General features: G+C 35.4%; 1 protein-coding gene and 1 pseudogene across 10 annotated transcripts in view; both read left to right on the forward strand.

Moving 5' to 3' along the window:
- Positions 1-20,993, forward strand: part of DENND1B (DENN domain containing 1B) — a 257,532-nt gene that overhangs the window by 25,135 nt on the left and 211,404 nt on the right. The window contains exon 3 of one of the 10 annotated variants that reach the window (XR_010151374.1): positions 15,056-15,266. The exons of 7 other annotated variants lie outside the window; for them this stretch is intronic. Coding sequence is in view for 2 of the 3 variants with exons in the window: in XM_063794123.1 (XP_063650193.1) it covers positions 15,215-15,266 (52 nt within the window). In the remaining variant the exon portion in view is untranslated. Of the gene's footprint in view, positions 1-15,055; positions 15,267-20,993 lie in introns of those variants that run through there. 2 more of the 10 variants (XM_063794123.1, XM_063794093.1) reach the window with 2 other exon arrangements.
- LOC134808447 (protein FAM204A-like) lies at positions 3,320-4,185 on the forward strand (annotated as a pseudogene).

A 20,993-nucleotide genomic window follows, 5' to 3' on the forward strand; every position in this document is an offset into this window, starting at 1 on the left:
GTTTCTCTCTGTCTCTCTGTCTCTGTCTCTTTTTCTCTGACAGAGAAATTTCATATGTTAAAAGGGTTAGTTCAAAAGGTTGTTTCTTTATTGTGGTTTTCAGAAATTTGCTTGTGATGCTTTTTGTCTTTACTTTTATATGAATAGAACTGCTCTGCCTTCCTCATGATTAGTGTTTGCATGAAATTCTTTTTCCATTCTTGTTTTCTAAATTGTCTTATGTCTAAACTATGTCTATATCTTTATCTATCTATCTATCTATCTATCTATCTATCTATCTATCTATCTAGGTTTGCTTTTCTATCCAGTCTAACAATCATTGCCTTTAATTAGAATGTTTGATACATTTGTATTCAGTGTAATTATTGATATGGTTAGATTTAAATTCATTATCTTATTTGTTTTATGGTTGTACTTTTGGTTTTTGTTTGGATTGTTGTTACCTTTTTGCTTCCTTCTCTTCTAGATTAATGTATTTTTCTTTTTTTTAGTATTTTATGCTTTTCTCTTCTCTTGGCTTTGTTTTTAGTAGCTCTAAGGATTACATTGTACTTGATGATTATGTCATATCTATTGTGATCATATCTACAGTGAATTAAAATTATACCACTGTGAGTATAAGAGCCTTCCAAGAGTTCACTTATATTTTACTCCTTTCCTTCCTTTGTGCTATTGCTGTCATACACTATTTTTTCTATATGAAAGAAAATCCTGGGCAGGCCTGGTGGCTGACGCCTATAGTCTCAGCAGTTTGGGAAGCTGAGGTGGGAAGATTGCTTGAGACCAGGAGTTTGAGACCAGCCTGGCCAAAATAGCGAGACCTCATCTCAACAAACCATAAAAGAATTAGCTGGGTGTGGTGGTGTGGACCTGTAGTCCCAGCTACTCTGGAGGCTTAGGGGAAGGATTGCTTGAGCCCAGGAGCTCCAGGCTGCAGTGGGCCCTGAGGGTGCTACTGTATTCCAGCCTGGGCGACAGAGCAAGATCCTGTCTCAAAAACAAACAAACAACAACAAAAAAACCCAAAAAACTTCACTATAAATTGAAATTATTAAGTAAGAGAATCCCCATAATTATTTTTGTTTAGACAATCAGTTCCTTTTTTAAAAAGTTAAGAAATGAAAAAAAAATCTTATGTACCTACTATTTACCATTTCTTGCATTCTTCCTTTATGTAAATTTGAAGTATGATCTGGCCTCATTTTCTTTTAGCCTGAAGTATTAATCGTACATCAAGTCTGCTGGTGACACATTCTCTCAGATTTTATCTGAAAATGTCTTTATTATATCTTAATTTTTGAAGGATAATTTACTTGGGAATAGATTTCTAGTTTTTTTCTTTCAGCATTTTTAATAAAGTTCTGTTGTCTTCTGGCTTGCATAGTTTTTGATGATACCTAAGCAGAAGTTTTTAATCATTATCTATGTGATATCTTTTTTTTTCCTTTGTCTGCTTTTAAGGTTTTCCCTTTTTATTGTGGTTTTCAAAAATTTGGTTGTTATGTGCTAGGTTTAGTTTTCTTTGTATTTATCCTGACTGGGACTTTTTGAGCTTCTTGGGTCTATAAATTTATATATATGTACATACATATTCAGAAAAGTTTTGAACATTATTTTATTGAAGCTGTTTTTCTGTTTATCCTCCTTTATTCTTTTTCCCTTGGGGACACAGTTCATGTGTGTTAGACTGATAGTGTTTCATGAGTCACAGGGACTCTGTTTTATTTTTCTCAGTATTTTTTGTTTCTGTGCCTCGGTTTGTACAGTTTCAATTATTCTGTACTTAGGTTCTCTAATCTTTTATTCTACAGTATCCAATCTGCTGTTAAGCCCATACAGTGAATGTTTTTGTCTCAAATAATGTATTTTTTCAATTGTAGATTTTCGTTTTGAATCTTTTTAATAGATTCTGTTTTTCTACTGAGGATCTCTATCTGTTAATTCATTCTATCTTTTCCTTTAAATACTTCGATGTAGTTTTAATAGCTTGTTTTAATTTCTTGTTTTGCCGTAACAAATTACCATAAACATAGTGGCTTAAAATAATATAAATTTATTATCTTACAGTTTTGGAAATTAGAAGGCTGAAATGGTACTCACTGAGCAAAAACCAAGATGTCAGCAGGGCTGTGTTTCTTTCTGGAAGCTCTAGGAAAGTGTTTTCTTTCCTTTTTCAGCTTCTAAGGGGCTGCCTGCCTTCCTTGGCTCTTGGCCTCCTTCTGTCTTCAAAGCCCACAATAGCCGATGAGTCTTTTTCCTAGTTTGTCCCTCTGATACTGACACTTCTGCTTTGTCTTCAACATCTAAGGATCTTTGTGATTGTACCACTTGGATAATCTAGGATATGCTCCCTATTTTAAGGTCAGCTGATTGGCAACCTTAACTGCATCTGCAATCTTAATTCTCCTGTGTTATATAATACAGTCACAGGTTCTAGGCATTAGGATATAGATATCTTTGAGAGGCCACTGTTCTGCTGACTGCATAACTCTTTTTAAAAATTCTTCTTTGGTAATTCTAATATCTGTTTCATTTTGGATTTGTTTCTGTTTACTTTTCATGCCCCCACCCCCCGACCCCTACTTCCCTGACATTTTGTTGATTCCTTGCATGTCTGATAATTTTTTGTTACATGCTGAATATTTTGGATATCATATTATTGACAGTTTGAAATTTATCTTTTTTAACTAAGTATCACATTTTGTTTTGTTGGGCAATCAAATTTTTTGATGGACCAATTAGATCTTTTCAATGTTTGTTTTTAATCTTTAGGTGAGTCTAGAGTATTTTACCTCTAAGGCTAAAGTAGCCTTACTCCTAAGCTGTGTGTCAACAACTGTGTAGAGTTTGAGATTTTATTCTATTTACGTGCTAACTGGTTAGCCTCTTATGGTTTCATTGATGCTATCAGAAGACATGAGTTTCCATGATCAGAAATAGAGGACTTTATTATCTATGGCACAAGTGACATGAGCATCAATAATTTGTGTCAGTTTTCCTTGCCCCTAAATCACAGGAGTGGGGTGTGAATGCACCCAGGTGGTTGCCTGCAAATGCAGTTGGATACGTTATAGAAGAGGAACCCTGAGTGTAGGAAACCCAAGTAGCATGTAGTGTGCAGTAAGCATGCCTGCTTTTTGCTGTTGGAGGCAGATACTTTAGGCAAATCTTGTTTTATTACACTTTGCTTTGTTGTGCTTTTTAGGTATTGCATTTTTTAAAAACTGAAGGTTTGTAGCAGCCCTGCTTTGAGCAAGTCTACTGGTGCCATTTTTTTTTAACAGCATGTGCTCACTTTGTGTCTCTGTGTCACATTTTGGTAACTCTCCCAATATTTAAAACATTTTCTGACGGGGTCTTAAGATGGCTGCCAGGTGACCGCTTCCTGACAGACGAAAAGATGTGGAGTGGGCTGCTACCTCCTGGCCTAAATGAAAGTGATGTTGAGTGAAACTCTGAAGATGAAGCTACATTGCAGAACTCTGGAGTTAACTCACAAGAAGATAAAGAGGATGGGAGCATCAGAAAAACAGAAATCATAGATTCTCGATAGATGAACCCAAAACTGAAACAGAGTCGAATGTAAATGCCTATGAAGAGTATCCTTCTGGAATTCCCCTAGATATGTAGAATATATTTCAAGAATTGCATAAAAAACATTCTGAACAGAAAAACGCAACCTCAAGATTCAGAGGGAAAAAAAGAAAACGCTCCAGAAAAGATAAATTGAGGAATGAAAAAGAATCTCACAGTGAACAGTTCTCAAATGAAACCCAGTGGAAGGAGCTTACTCAGTATTTTGGAGTCAATGATTGATTTGAACGCCATGTTAAAAGGAAAAATGTTGAGAAATCAGGCCTTGAAGAGAGGATAGACCAGGCTATGGAGGGGTGGAATATTGAGAAGACTGAGGAACTCAGAAACCAGCTAGCTACTCGAGAGCTTGGTGTAAAAATTGCCAAAGCAGTTGCCTGCCACAACTTTGTAAAAGCCAAAAAGGAGGTTGAAAATTCACAGGCTGCCCCCAAAAAGAAGAAACTTGCATGGGGGTTTGAAGCAAAGAAGAGATGGGAAACCCAAAGTGACATGGGATATGCATAACTTGCCAGAGTGCTTCAAGACATTTGTAGACTCAAATGCTCAATTTACTGAGAACGTTTTCCAGCCTGTGTTAAATATGTCAGAAAATTGATAGCACTAGAACAAAAATAAGCATAAAATTTGGGAGTTTGATTATCAGCTCTTTTCAATCTTTCTCTAAGGGCTTTGTCCTACTGAAGTGAATAAAATGAAGCATTCTCATATTTGTATAAGAAATGTAAGAAAAAATATAGAAAAATAGGATAGAATTTTGTTTATTTATTTGTATAGACCCATGGTATAAAATCAGTTTTGCTGTTTTTCGTTCATTTGGTTTAGTGTAGTCAGTGATCTTCTCATACTTTCTTTCTTTCTTTCTTTCTTTCTTTGAGACAGTCTCTGTCACCCAGGCTAGAGTGCGGTAGCATGATCTTGGCTCACTGCAACCATTTCCTCCTGGGTTCAAGTGATTCTCATGCCTCAGCCTCCTGAGTAGCTGGGATTACAGGCAAGTGCTACCATGCCCAGCTAATTTCTTTTTGTATTTTTAGTAGAGACGGGTTTTGCTGTGTTGGTTAGGTTGGTCTTGAACTCCTGGCCTGATATGATCCATCTGCCTTGGCCTCCCAAAGTGCTGGGATTACAGGCATGAGCAAACATGCTGGCCTTGTACTTTCTTATCTGTATCCAGTGTAACTACACGTTTACTGGTACTGTGTTTTTAAGATTAACAGTTGTTTATAATGGATTAGTCGTAAATGCCAAAAAGTTTCAATTGACACTGTCTTTACAAATGACTTGACCTTAATGTTATAAAAGGAGTTACTAATTTTTTTATTGGAGGCAGTAGACTTGATATTTCAGAATTGCATAGTAAAAGCAATTTACTATTTTTTTTTGTACTTTCAGATAAACTGTTACAATAAAGAAAGGGGCAGAATGTAGTATTTGGAAGATGATTTAAATTCAGCAATGCCTAAAAATGTCTTCCTAAGTATCTTTCTCAGCCATGCCGTTCTTTAAATTATGGGATGGTTCTTAGAAGTGAAAATGGTGTAATTGTATTAAGCAGACAGTTATAACTCAAGATAATATAACTTTGAACCTTCTAAAAATTTTCATTATTATTATATATATTATATATATATATATATAAATAAGGTGATCTGTTATCAGTGATCTTTGATGTTATTGTTGTAATTGTTTTGCGGTACCATGAACCATGCCCATATAATATGGCAAACTTGATTGATAAATGTATGTGTTCTAACAAGAGAGATGGGGCACCCCAGACCAGCTGTTGCCCCATCTCTCTCCCTCTCCTGGGGCTCACTATTCCCTGAGACACAACAACATTGAAATTAGGCCAATTGATAACCGTACAATGGCCTCTAAGTGTCCAAGTGAAAGGAAGACTCACATGTATTTCACTTGAAATATAATGCTAGAAGTGATAAAGCTTAGTGAGGAAGGCATTTAAAAAGCTGAGATAGGCTGAAAGCCAGGCCTTTTGCACCCGACTAACTGTTTGTGTCAGGTTGTGAATGCAAAAGGGAAAGTTCTTGAAGGAAATGAAAAGTGCTACTCCAGTGCACACACAAATGATAAGGAAGCAAAACACCCTTATTCCTAAGGTGGAGAAAGTTTTAGTGGTCTGGACGGAACCATCCACAAACCATCCACAACATTGCTTTAAGTCACAGCCTAATCCAGAGCAAGGTCTTACCTCTCTTCAATTCTGTGAAGGCTGAGAGAGATGTGGAAGCAGCAGAAGAAAAATTTGAAGCTAGCAGAGGTTGGTTCATGAGATAAGGAAAGAAGCCATCTCTGTAACATGAAAGTGTGTATGGTGAAGCAGCAAGTGCTGATGTAGAAGTTGTAGCAATTTATCCAGAAGATCTAGCTAAGATCATTGATGAAGGTGGCTACATTAAACAACTGATTTTCAGTGTAGATGAAACAGCCTTATATTAAAAGAAGATGCCATGTAAGGCTTTCTGAGCTAGAAAGAAGTCAGTTACTGCCTTCTGAGTTTCAAAGTACAGGCTGACTCTTGTTATGGGCTAATGTAGCTAGTGACTTGAAGTTGAAGCCAGTGCTCGTTTATCAATTCAAAAATCCCAGGGCCCTTACAAATTATGCTAAATCTACTCTGCCTGTGCTCTATAAATGGAATAACAAAGCCTGAATGACAGCACATCTGTTTGTAGCATGGCTTATCGAATATTCTAGGGCCACTGTTAAGACCTACTGCTTAGAAAAAAAGATTTCTTTTAAAATATTGTTGCTCATTGACAATGTACCTGTTTACCCAAGAGCTCTGATGGAGATATACAAGAAGACAAAAGTTTTAATGCTTGCTAACACAATATCCATTCTGCAGCCCATGGATCCAAGAGTAATTTTGACTTTCAAGTTTTATATCATTAAGTCTAAATGTAAGAAATACATTTTGAAAGGCTATAGATGTCCTAGATACTGATTCCTCTGATGGATCTTGGCAAAGTACATTGAAAAATCTCTTTGGTGAATGGAAAGGATTCACCATTCTAGATGTCATTAAGAATATTTCATGATTCATGGGAGGAGGTCAAAATATCGACATTAACAGAAGTTTGAAACAAATCGATTCCAACCTTCATGAATGACTTTGGAGGGATTTAAGACTTCAGTGGCATAAGTAACACAGATGTGGTGGATATAACAAGAGAGCTAGAATTAGAAGTAAATCCTTAATATGTGACTGAATTGCTGCTATCTTATGATAAAACTTTGATGTATGAGGAGTTGCTTCTTACGGATGAGCAAAGAATGTGATTTCTTAAGATGGAATCTACTGGTGAAGATGCTCTGAACATTGTTGAGATGACAACCAAGGGTTTAGAATATTACATAAACTTATATGATAAAGCAGGGAAGGGTTTGAGAGGACTGACTCCAATTTTTTTTTCTGTGATGGGGTCTTGCTATGTTTCCCAGGCTGGCCTTGAACACCTGGGCTCAAGCAGTCCTACTGCCTCAGCCTCCATAGCAGCTAGGACTTCAGGCCTGCACTATTGTAACCAGCTTAGATTGACACTACTTTTGAAAGATGTTCTACTGTGGATAAAATGCTATCAAACCACATCTTATGGTACAAAGAAATCTTTTGTGAAAGGAAGAATCAATTGATGTGGCAAACTTAATTGTTGCCTTATTTTAAGAAATTCCACAGCCATCCTAGCCTTCAGCAACCCCCAGGCTGATCAGTTAGCAGCCATCAACACTGAGGCAGACCCTCCACCAAAAAAAAGATTACAACTTGCTGAAGGCTCGGAAGATTGTTAGCATTTCTTAAAGCAATAACATATTTTTAAATTAGGGTTTGTACATTTTTAAAGACATAATGCTATTGCACACTTAATAGACTACAGTATAGTGTGAACATAACTTTTATATGCACTAGGAAACCACAAAATTTGTGTGACTTGCTTTATTGTGATACTCATTTTATTGAGGTGATCTGGAACTGAACCTGCAATATCTTCAAGGTATATCTGTGTTTCTGTCTTCCAAGGCTATAAGGTAATGTGCGCTCTGCTTGGGATGGAGACTGTTTTCTAAGGGTGTTTGATTTAATCTTGTTAATATCATGTTAATAGCTTAAAATTTTGTTAATGATTACTTCCCTTGTCAGTCAGTCATCCTGGAAAAGATAGTCTGGAATAAAACTCAGTCATCTATCCGGGCTCTAAAGAAGTGAAGTGAAGTGAGAGACCCCTGGAATTGTCTCCTAACAGTGTGACCTTTCTGAGGTGTCTCAGTTGAATTCCTCACATGTCCATGGTTTTATCTGCTTGTTCTGTCTCTTGGTTCTATGTGACCACCAGAATCTCCATTCAGCTATTCACTGCCAGACATTGTCAAGAGTGTCACCCTGCACATATGCAACCTAGTGTTTGGCCAGAGACTTAATATGACCCTTATACAGATTTCTGATGCTCCTTGTATTTGATATTATCTTCCACAAATTTTGCTTCATCTCCAGACTTTATTCTCTTTTTCCGCTGCTCAGAAAGACTGTAGTTCTTTGTGTGCTGCAGTTCTGAAAGTGCCTTCAGACAGAAAGCCAGGGAAATTGTAGTGCTTTTTTTCCCAGAGACCACAGTCTTGCTTTTCCTGTTGCTCAACTTTTAAAAATATATGTTTCAAATATTTTGTACAGTTTTACTTTATTTTACATTGTTTATGGTGGGCCAGCTGGTTTGTGCCTGTTACTGCCTCATGACCAAAAGTGAAGTCTCCTATCACTTTAATTTGCATTATTTATGAATATATAGTATTATGCCAGCTAGACTGCAAGATTGGTAAAGTCAGAGATGTTATCTTTTCTTCTTTTAAAAATTATTTAGAGTATTATATAAGTAGGTACTCAGTAAAAGTGTCTTGTTCCACAAAGCACACAGTAGAAATATGAGACTGAAGTATAAAAATTCTGTCCCTTGATATTATTGTTATGGTAATGATGAGAATTAGGATGTTATATGACAGATTAGTTTGTGGTTATTTACCTCTAGGTAAACATATGCCTACAGTTGATAACATAAAGCATTTTATGAACTGAGTTTTTGAAAGAAAAAATTACTAAAGAAATTAGATTGCTATGTTAGATGATATCGACCAAGACTTGAAATAGTGCCATTGTATTATATTTAACATTTCTCCTTGTAATGTAAATTTGTGTACTAATTTACAGATTGAAAGGGATTTTACATATATTATTTTAAATTAATTTTGATTTTCTCAGCAACTCTCTATGTTAGGTTCAGTAGCTATCCTCATTTTATTGAGCAAATTAAAGCTCAGTGAAGTTCTTTCATACTTAAGATTCCAAAGTTATAAAGTGGAAGAGCTGAGACTGCAAATTGAATCTCTAAATGAAGTTTAATGTTCTTTCTGCCTTTCTGCATACCATAGGCGTGGGTTGCCACGTTTATTTTAGTTCTTTTTTTTCTTTTTGAGTGTATGTAGTTTATGCCCATTTTATTCATTCTGTGTATAGGATTATGAAACTGAAATTTTAAATTCTTTACCTGGTGAGATTGTATAGATACCAATGTTTTAAGTTTTGTGCCTGTTAAATATTTGAAACTACTTTTAGAAGTTTTATTAAATAGTAAATCTTTGGTAATGGCATAAAAGGTATGTTTTTGTGTTACTTTATAATTACTTTAAATTGTCAATTTGATAATTAGGTTCAAACGATTGTGCAGAAATGTGTTAAAGATTGTGTATTGACATTCTCACATTAGGCTTGTTCTACTTTGAAGATTAATATTCTAACATTAGAATTTTAAAAGTATATTTGTAGTTTAAAACTGCTTTAATGATTATTTGCCCTATAAATATGCATAAATAAGGATGGCATCATTGTAATCGCTTTAAACCCTTTTTTGGGTAATACATCCTTAGTTGGGTTGAGTTGGAAGTGATGATCTTTGGAATATGCACATGAATTAATTGGTTACTCTATCTTATGTCAGAAGTACTACTGCTTCAGTGAGAGGACTCTGGCAGGAGATGTTATTTTTTACCAGCCAGCGGTGTTTATCTTGATTTGAAGGAAGCAAGCTTTATCAACATAGAGGATAATGATTTACTTGTCTTATCCTTTCTCTTTGTAGCCTAGAGAAATTCCAGAAAATAGTCTTTTTTTTTTTTTTTTTTTTTTAGGAAGAAAATATAGTCTTCATATGAAAAGCTTTGTGTGCTTTTCTGATCAAAATACAGAAGGATTTTTATCTTTTGATCTACTAAATTTACTTATCAACATAGGTGTTAGCTTTGCTTTTCACTCCTTCCTTCAAAATTGTAGGACAGAAATTTGGAAGTCAGGAAAGCAAGTGAATGTGACAAATGCTTATTTATCTTGCAAAAGTGCTTTATAAGTATAGTCTTTTCTTCAGCTTGTCCTTCATACCATTGATAAACTGGACTTTAAAGAACTTATTAATGAAGGTGGCAATTTAGTTCTGCCTGAACCAACAACTAGTTATATGATCTTGCATAAATCATTTTTCCTTTCTTGACTCAAGTTCCTTCAGGTAAACAAAAGCTATAGACTATCCGAAAGCCCCTTGTAATTTAAACATTCTGTCATTTTAATTGTATTATTGTTTAGTTCTTCAACTACATTATCAACTCACTGAAGCAAGGATTTCATCTTCCTTTTGATAGTTTTCACAATATATTGTGTAGCGTATTCGATACAGTAATAGAAATTTGTCTACAACCTCAATTCTCAAACCTTGACTTTCTGAGACTCAGTCTTCCCCATATAGGGATCTCTTGCTCATAATTCCTTTTTTATTCATCCCTCTGCCTTTTCAAATCATTCAAGTAAAAGACTTGCCAGGGACCCACAAGGCTCCATATAACTGGCTCAAATCCCCCTTGTTTACATTTCTAACCTCATCCTTTCCCACTTTTCTCCCTTGCTCTCTTAACTGCAGCCACACTGGCTTCTTGCTATCCCTGGAACAACATCAAGCATGCTCCTTCAAGGGTTTGCATTTTTTGTTTACTTCTAATACACTTTCCCAAGATATCTGCACAAGTAATTTCTTTACCTTTTTCAAGTTTTTGCTCATTGTCAGTGAGTCTCACTTTAACCAACTTAACAGAATTAAAATCGCACTCTCCTTCCTTTTGCGCTCATAATTAGGTTATATGCCTGCCCAGCCCCAAATCAAACACAAGTTCAGGGCTGTAGTGATTGTCTTTGCTGATGCAAAATTATATTTGATAGTGCAAAATTTTCATAGGGTAACTGAAAGGAACTGTTAAGAATATCTTAGCACATTACATATTCTAATTTAGAGGTAAAGGTCTGATTTCTTAGAAATTGGTGGAAGCATTTTAAGACTCAATTATGTTTTATTAAGATGAAATCATTTGCTTATTTTCCATCTGTATATCTTCTTTGGTGAAATGTCTGTTCAGCTCTTTCTCTTATATTTTCTTTATTGGGTTGGTTTCTTATTACTGAGTTTTGAAAGATTTTAATATATCCAGGATACAATGACTTTGTTGGATTTGCATTTTTTTCTCCCATCTGTATTTTGTCTTTTCATGCTTTTAACTAACATTGTCTTTCATAGAGAATAGTCCTTTCTTTTGATCACTTTATCAGTTTTGTTTCTATTTTCATTTAGAGTTCATTTAGATTTTCATTTCCTTTTGATTTCTTCTTTGACCGTTGGGTTATTTAGAAGTATGTTATTTAAGTTACAAATATTTGGGGATTTTCCTGTGATGTTTCTGTTACATTTTGATAATGTAATTCCAGAGAATATCATGGTATGGCTTGAATCCTTTTAAATCAGTTAGGACTTGCTTTATGGTGCATTATATGGTTTCTTCTCTTATATGTCCCATATGCACTTAAGGTTTTGTTTTAGATTACAGTTAAGTTATTTGGAAACAGTTTGAACATTTGAGACTTGCTTTTAAGCTTTGGCAGGTGAAACCAGAGTCATCTTCAGTCCAGTGCTGATTTTGTCCCACTGCTAAGGTGTTACCCTCTGAGTACGGTACAGGATACTCTTGTTGATTATGAGGTTTTCCCACTCTGGGTGGTGTGAATGTCAGCTGATCCTGGGATTTCCCCCCCATTTCTTTTGGGTGATTCTTTCCTCAGTGTCTGGTAGTTTCCTCATATGTGTGCACTGATCATCAGCACTAAAGTCTTGGGTGGGTTGGTGGTGAACCTTCTGCAGCTCTCCAGAGCTCTATTCCTGTGCAGCTTCGTCTCTGTTCTCTTTGTGGAGTCTAGATGCTTTGGCCTTCCAACCTCATCTCAGGAAGACCACCGGGCTCTGCCTGGGTTTCTCCCACCTTGTGCCACATCCTGGACTCCAGATATTAAGACCAATTGTAAGGCTTACCTTGTTTGTTTTATCTCTGTCAGGGATCACTGTCCTGCATTTACTAATGTCTGAAAATTGTTTAATGTATTTTTTTAGGTTTTTAGTTGTTAGAGAGAGAGCAAATACAGTTTGTACTTTCTCTTGGCTGGAAGCAGATGTCCTGTTTATGGATGTAAAAGTGCTGCTTTAACATTCTGCATCTATGGTTAGAAGAAAAGCTATGGTAACTAAGTACATGGGTAAATAATGTTTGGGAATATAGTTACCATGGAAGTTCTGAGGATCTTCTGTCATCTTTCTGCCAAAAAGTGATTCTGCATCAGCATCTTCCATGTTGTGTTTCACGGTTAATAACCCAAGTCTTCTATGAGAAAGAAACTGGCCAGATTAGGTCATGTGTTTGACTTATCAGCTCTGGCCTGAGGTCACATTCACCAATTGTGGATGCAACTACTGAAAACCCACCCTGGGTATAAGGTGTAGTTCCCAGAAACGAGGGAATTGTTGTGACCTGGCTGTCATTCTCTATGTGGATTTAATGTTGATATTTTTTGGCTTTGAAAGGAAAGTACTTCTATGTCTAAATGAGAAAAATAGCACCTTAAATTCAAAATTCAGCATTGGTTCAAAATCATTTGTCATGAAAGCTTCTTTTCCAGTTATAATATTAGATACTCCCCTTTGTCCTGTTATATAACAGAGGGTACTCATGCATGCTAATTCATACTGGATCAGTGACAGAGAGGAGAAGAAATGTAATAAACAGGTGTCAGAGAAATCTGTGTAAATACAGTTGAAGGGGAAAGTAAATAGGGACAATAAATTATAGGAAATTAGGAGGCAATCAAAACCTGCGGGAAGAAAATGAGCTGGGTTATCTGCTTCCAGGTCAGATATCTATGTTACCCTCTCCTTTCTAATAAAATTTCAGCATAATACTGGAAATTTTATTTTAGAACTAAGTAATGCTTTATTTCCTCAAGGTGATTGGAAAACACAGTTCTACCAGACTAAAGGGAGATGTGTATTGTAACTCAACAGGAAGACATAGCTTTACTTGTTTTTCTTTTTTTGAAGCAGAATTCTAAGTATTTATTTTTAAATTCACCAATTTTTACATAATTAGAATCTTGAGGCTTCCCTACCTGTAGTAAATTAGATCCTGGATACCTATGTGAATGTTTTTCTTGTCTAGCTAAGAAAAGGCCTAAAAATGAATAAGAATCATTGTTGCATTCTCGCCGTAATGATTAAGTAGGAGAATCTCCTATAATGCTTAGTAGATAGAGGCAAACAAGTCTAATAGAGTGCAAAAATCTCCTTGTTTTCAGGGGCCTGTGGAGTTTTGTCATACCTCCAAGATGGAATGTTTAATGTTGCTAGACAGATGTCCACAAGTGTTTAGAAAGAGCTGCTATTCAGTGTTTGTCAGTATGTGATTTAGAGCTATAGATGATTTATTGAGAAGTCAGGATCCTGGGACATACTTTGATTATTTTAAGGATGGAGGTGGGAGTGTAATCTACATTTTGGAAAAAGTTTCCCAGGTGATTGTTATGCATCTGAAAGTTTGAAGCCATTGTCTAAAGGAATAGGGCTATGGTGGTGCTTAGATCCAACCACTTCGACATAGGGCAGATGATTTTCCCACTATTCTGTTGGAGATGTTGCTGTCAGGTTTATTGGTGTGCTGCCTTATAGCTGATTGTAGGAAAGGAGCAGTGTCTCTGATATGCCCTATGTGTGCAATTGGAAGAACTGGGATAGAGTTAGGAATGGATGAGGGCTTATCAAAGATGAAGTATCATTTAGACTCAGAATAGGCTTTTTTATGTGCAATTAGGCAGGCTTCGGTGATTTTCAAGAGACATAGCAATAGTTTTGATGTCTTGCATAAATGCTAGTATTGAGAAATCTCATTTATGAAGTAGTCTCAAAGAGACATTCAAAAGAATAGATGCTTGGGTGTGTACTCAGCAGTCGCAAATAAAAAGGAAGCTGTTTTCAGAATGAGTGGTATAACAAAAATATGGATAGCAGTCTAAGAGAAAGGCAAGCAAGATCAGTAGAGCCTTGGGGCTAATGAATAGCCATTCCAGTACAACAGGAATGCAGTATGGGCATTTGTAAGGAAAGGTTACAGTAACAAATTTATCACAGATTATCTCAGGGATGATTTTTATGACATACATAGAATTTATTATTTTAATTTAAAACATAAGAGGCTGTGCATGGTGGCTCACACCTCTAATCCTAGTGCTTTGTGAGGCCAAGGTATGAGGATTGCTTCAGGCCAGGAGTTCAAGACCAGTTTGGACAACATAGTGAGACCCTGTCTGTACAAATTATTATTATTTTTTAATTAGCTGGGTGTGGTGGCACACGCCTGTAGTCTTAGCTATTTGGGAGGCTGAGGCAGCCTCAACTGAGGCTGCAGTAAGCTATGATTGTGCCTCTGTACTCCAACGTGAGCAAGAGAGCAAGATCCTGTCTCGATAGATAGATAGATAGATAGATAGAGAGACAGACAGACAGGTAGAAAGAATTGGGCAAACCATTTAATCCCAAGTCTCAAAATGAGTAGATCTTATGTTATCTCTGACTCAAAATTTTTGCTATTCAAGTTCAATAAAAGTTGGAATCTGCAGCTTAAAATTGAGCTTGAAATCAAAAGTGGGTTGTTTTGCAGTATTCCAACCTATATTTTCTTTTTTTTTTAAAGTCCAATATTTATTTAAAAATCTAATCTGCCAGTTTAGCGTTTTCCACCAACTCGAGAACTGAAACTTTCACAGGCTTCACAATCATTTACTTAGGTGCTGCCTTTGTAGGTGCCTTAACAGCAGCCATTGCAGTGTTTTTAGATACTTTGCTTAGCCTTTTTTGCTTCCTTAGCAGCCCTGATACCTTGTTCTTGTTGAGCCTTTCTAACTTCAGGTTTCTGATTCCTCTTGGCCATTATATCAGCAGGAGAGGCACCTGTAATAGCCCCCTGCAATTTGACTGCTCGGCAAGTTCTTTTCTTTTGAATTTCTTCCAATTGTCCCTTTTTGTGCTTCTTTCTGTAGAGGACAGTCCAGTTTATCTGCCGAGGATTCCCCCTGGAAAAGTACGCCGATTCGCATTTTGCATTAAGAAACTGGAAAACTTTCCTGTCGGTCCTGGCGTAGCGCCTCCCGTGTCCGGGGTAGACCTTGTACCGGCTGAAACCGCATAGCTCGACCTTCATGGCGGCAGCTCCACGGGAGGAGAAAAGATGGCCCCAACCTGTATTTTCGAGTAATACCCTTTAGAATTCATAAAAGTCTAAGAACACTTTGTAAATGGAATGTTTCATAGTTCACACTAAAGTGAACATAAACTGTTAAGCAAAACTTTAGATCACTTCTTCTAACAAAGGAAATGTACCCGAGAACCCATGAGAAGTAGCTTCAGAGTACTTTTTTTAACAGTGAATTCTCTGAGGTCTTGGACTTTTAAATTTTATTTAGTTTAATTGCCAAAAGCCAAGGTGGAGCTGTGTAGCATTCTGAGGAAATAAAACCACTTGAAGCAGAGGTATAATAGAATAAAGCCATTCTGCCTCCAGGATTTGGGTGGATGTATTTGGTACTGTAATCATTTTACAGATTGCTAATTCATTGATGTAAAAGATACTCAATGGTAGGCATGTTGGGCCCATTCAATATTGTTTTTTGTACCTTTCTGTTAACTTTTGTATTATTCACATATAATATAGATTTAACCAAATCTATTTTCTTAAAATTGCATATTACTGTTTTATGAAATGTTCTTTTAAATTTTGTTAAAATTTTGTCCGCTTTTTCTACAGAAGTAGGAATGAAATATTTAACATTTTCTGCCAGTTCTTACTTATCCACTGTGTTCCAGAGTCTTTAATTTAAATATTTTTGTTTGCCAGGCTTAGATTTTCATGTGTCTATTAAAAGAGTAGGAACATACTCCTCCATGCCAGACATCTGCTATGTATAAGCATTGATTATTTTCCCCCTTATGAATAAATGTATTTCTTTTGTTAAGTTTGTTGTAGGTTAAAAAAAAAAGCATATTTATGTTTCTCCTAAAATTTGGGAAATCAATTTATATTACTCTATGGAGTATGTAACAAATGATGTATTCTTTAATTCTGAATCCTGTATACAGTAGTTACACCCTTATCTTTCATTAATTGCTGTCTGTTTGTAGGGTTTTGAACTATTCTGATTATTTTGCAAAGTTTTTTTTTTTTTAAATTACGAATGTAATGTATTGCAGTCAATTTTGAAAGAAGGAAAAAGATTTTTCTTTTTATACCAATAACACAAAACATCTATTTTTGTGTATTCCTTTTTAGATTTCAATATGAGCTTATTAAATGTGGTTGTAATCATATATAGTTTTCACTTAATTTTCAATATTTGTTGTTGCTATTGGTTTAAATTACAAAATATTTCATAAACTGCAGCAGTCCCCAAAGCCCCTTGTAAATATTCATGAACTCAACCATAACTTAATATACTTGAGAGAATTATCTTTCACTACCATCATATGACTGAATTTAAATTTATCTAATGTGTTTAACTTTTTACAGGTTAAAAAATTTACAGATAGTTTTTATAAGAATGGTTTGGTTTATATACTCTATTTTCATTTCTAAGTTTTAATCAGTTATCTACTTTTTAGTTTACTGTTTCTCTTCTGTTCAATATTTTAAAACTTATTCAGGAATATGAAAAGATATGACAGTTTTATTTTGACTTCTGCATTTTGATTGGGTCCTTCAGTGAAAAATACAGTAGCAGAATTTCTAATGATAAATATTTAATGTAAATACTGCAAATAAAATATAATTTCTTGTAATTTTTTGAATGTATCTTTTAGTTGCACAGATTTTTAAATGCAAGAGATTAGAATGTCATAAATAAGCCTGTGTATTATTTTAAGAGCACGTATAGAGGAAGGGGTTGTATGTTGGTAAAATACATTTACTGACCCATGTGTGAATTGGTGACCAGGATTGTTAAAGCATTGAGTTCTAAAAGTTTTTCTCTTATCTTTATGTTCAACAATAGAAAGTTTTACCGTATGGTCAAATAACATCTTCATCAGGTTCTCAACAGGATACCTTAGTTAATTTTCAGCTGAGTGCTTGACAGGATTTTCTCTTTGGCTAGCTGGTTGGATGAGAGTCTAGACACTGAGAGGCCAGGCTTTCGTGGGGCCTCACAATATCATTATTGTGCATGTTGAGTAGGAGCAGCTTCCTCTGATGTAGGGGCTCCATGCCCAAACAACGAAGACAAAGACAGAGCTTTTGTTCTCGAAGAGAAGAGCTAATCCGACTGCTGCACACTGTGAAAAACCTTTTATGAGAGAGGAAAAAAAACTTTCCTGGAAGGTGAAGGGTTAGCAGTTTAACCTCTGACCGTAAAATAAGCTGGTAAGGGGGAAAAAGTGTTGGGTAAGGTAGAAGAATAACAGGAGAAACATTCATCAAGGTTTGTATGCTGTGTTTATAAAAACAGGTTAAGCAAATAACTGTCAGGGGTGGATACTTGAGGTCTAATAATACATGCATATTTCTAATTTTTTTTGTGCTTATTCTTAAACATAGGTGTTTAAACTTCTTAATTTGAAGAGTGTATATTGCAGACCACACTATAAATGCAGGAAACAGTAGATGTCTAGTATTTACTCTTTTTCCTAAAAAGCTCCATTATAGACTTCTGTCAAGTTCTGAATATTTATTTTCTTGTTGTGTGAGTACAAAATCTTGATCCTTTTTCTTCATTGTTTTTTTCCCCAATTTCCTTGTTTAATATGATCATGTTTGTCTATAGAAATAAAGAAGTAGGACACTGCATATCTGCGGTACATAATTAAGACTCTTTCCAATTTGGTATTTGGCATTTTGATACCTATTCTGTTGATACATAGGTCTGGTGGGCAGTGTTATTATACAACTCCTTGGAGGAGATGGTTGCAATCTTAGTGTACAAAGAATCCGGAGGCTCTGTCTGATCTTATATTGGCATTGTCAATACCAAGAATGTAGTTACAGTCCATTTAGAGGTGATGGAAGTTAAGTTGCTAGTAACTGTGTCATCTGTCTGCTTTTATTTACCAACCTGGACTAATTGCTTCTCCTCTTGTCAGTCACATATCAATCTTGAGCAATAATTAAGGTTTTATGCACTTGGGCTTCTTGCTTGGATGTATTAATGTATGTAACTTATTCCTGAGAATAACTATGCATATGGGGAAGCAGCAGCTTATATTGTATTATTTGAGTCATATTCTAAGGATCAGTCTGCCATGGTGTCTTTTAACTAACTTAATGTTTCTTCTGTTATTCCGATTCCCTTTGGTAACAATACACATTTCTTCCTGTAGTTACCCAGTTTCACTTTTACCATGACAGAAAATGAGGAAAGGAGATAGAGAAGGTGAGAGAGAGGAGAGATTGTGCTGGCCATTGAGTGATAATGAGGTAAGGGCAAAGAGATAAGTATAGAAAATAGAAGTTGAGAGTGAGTTGAAGGAAAGAAGAACACGTGAAACACATAGGTGGGCCAGTTAGGAATGGATGGTGAGCTGTTGTGCAGCACTCTTAAGTTTTGAACTAATAATTAGTTGACCATAAATGTAAAAATTTCTTAAGGAATTACTCTTTAAGACAGAAGTATAGAAGGATGGCATTACAAAACAAGTGACCAGACTTGGGAAGGTCCTGGGTGAGGGGAGGTAAATTTATATGAAGAGAAAGAAAGAGCCAGTAATAACCTACAATTTTGCTTAATGCATTACCTCTGTTCACTATGGTCAAATTTCTGCATCAGTATCTCAGCATTTTTTCCATCTCGCCTTACAATGATGAATAAAGTGATAGCGAATAGTGATAGTGAATGCATATAATGATATAGTGAATATATGTAATCTCCACTCATCCTATCAACATCTCTCAAGGTGGGTACTGCTATTATCACTACTTTACATTGCAGAAAAGTGAGGCACAGAGTGCTGTGTAGCTTGAGAAAGATCATGTATAGCAAGCTTGTCCAACCTATGGCCTGCAGGCTGCATGTGGCCAGGACAGCTTTGAATGTGGCCAAAAAATTCATAAACTTTCTTACAGCATTTTAAAAGTTTTTCCTTTTTTTTGCTCATCAGCTATTTTTAGTATATTTTATGTGGGGCCTGAGATGATTCTCCTTCTTCCAGTGTGGCCCAGGGAAGCCAAAAGATTGGACGCCCCTGGTGTATAATGAGTGAATGACAGTGCATGGCATGTCTATATGAAGTTTGACTTCAGTATCCAGCCACGTAACTACCATGCCGTGAATGCTTTAAGAATTCACTGAAGATATAATTATATACTACTGAAAGTTTTAAATTTCAAATGATAATCCCCCAACTCTTTTATTGTTTTACTTCCTTACTACTTTTTTTTAGGACAACCTAAATGGGAATTAATTGCTCACTTTCCTAGAGGATAGACTAGTATTAGAATATACAACAAATATAAGCATATTTTTGGTCTGAGGTCATGAATTTCAAATTTATTCTTTTTCTTTCAGTTTGTTTTCCTGCTATAGTTTCTCAGCCAATAATTATTTTTCTAAATGTGTGATTCTGTTTGTTGTTCCAAAGGACATAATTCTTCTCTTTATGAGTTCTTTGCTAATCTGTTTTAATCCTTTTGGCTGTCTCATTTTCTCATTGTTTCTTACAAGTTGTGATGTAAATACTCTCAAGAAGTTACCAGAATAAAGTAGTGTCTGCTATTCCTCGAAACTTTCTGGTAGCCAGTATCCTCCCAGATTTCAGTTGTCCTTTATGTTGAATCATGAAGTTGTCATATGGTAATATCAACATTATGGGCTCTAGTAAGCTAATTTTTAAAGTGATCAACCCTATTCTGAGATTGTATTTTCTTTTGATAGTGTGCCTATAAAATTCAGACATCTCAAAAATGTCAAATAATATACATATATAATGTATACATGTACCAATTCTGATTAAACAACTTGTGTCTAACTTATTTTTTTAAAAGTTCTTAAGGTCAAGGAAACAGGTTTAATAATGTCCATGTTCATTTTCTTTTAAAATGTTAACCTTAGAATCTGCAAAATTAGGATTAATTTTCTTGCATTTAGTGTGGCACATTTGAAAAAAATTAGATAAAAACTATTTTCAGTCTAAAAGCCACTGTAACAGATTAAAAAATTCAAATAGCCCTTTACTTTAAACATGTGATTAACCTTAAAGAATTTTTTCTTTTCTAATTTAAGTTCCCATGTCATAATACAGAGATAAAAAATAATGGCCCCCTGACACACCTTATTTGGCTCACATGGTATTCATGAAATGTTTAATTATTTTTCCCAACTTAAAAATTAGGTGATTTTGTTTTCATAAATATTCTGGATTTTCTTGAAAAATCAAAAGTATCTGTCAACACTGGGCCCACATTCCACATGGATGGAGCTGAATAATGGTTGCTTTTTTGGGAAGGGGAATGGGATCTATTTTTTACTACATGTCCTTTTATAGTCTGTCTTTTGTAGGCTCACTCTACTCATTTTTATTACCTATATATCCTAAAGGCATTTAACCTTGAAATCTCCCCTTTGTCTTTTCTACCTGTAAAAAGGGACTATATTTGTGTAATATATAAGGTATAAATAATTATACCTTGACTTTTTCTCAGGTTTTAAAGAAAATCTTAATTAGAAAACAAGTTTTATACCATACATAAAAACATTATTTTAATCTGTTTTTAAAATTCTTTGTGATATACCTTTGGCTCTCAAAGTGTAGTCTAGGGGTCTGTGGCGGTTCCCTGGAGTACTTCAGGAGTTCTGTGAGGTCAGAACTTTTTTCGTAGTAGTGAGACATTATTAGCCTTTTTCGTTCCCATTTCTCACAAGTATATGGTAGATTTTTGCATAGGCTTCAGGACATGAGAAGTTATAACTCTGATGACTAATGAAGTGTGTACTTGAA

The sequence above is a fragment of the Pan troglodytes genome, chromosome 1, assembly GCF_028858775.2.
Source record: "Pan troglodytes isolate AG18354 chromosome 1, NHGRI_mPanTro3-v2.0_pri, whole genome shotgun sequence".
In the NCBI taxonomy this organism is placed as follows: Eukaryota; Metazoa; Chordata; class Mammalia; order Primates; family Hominidae; genus Pan; species Pan troglodytes.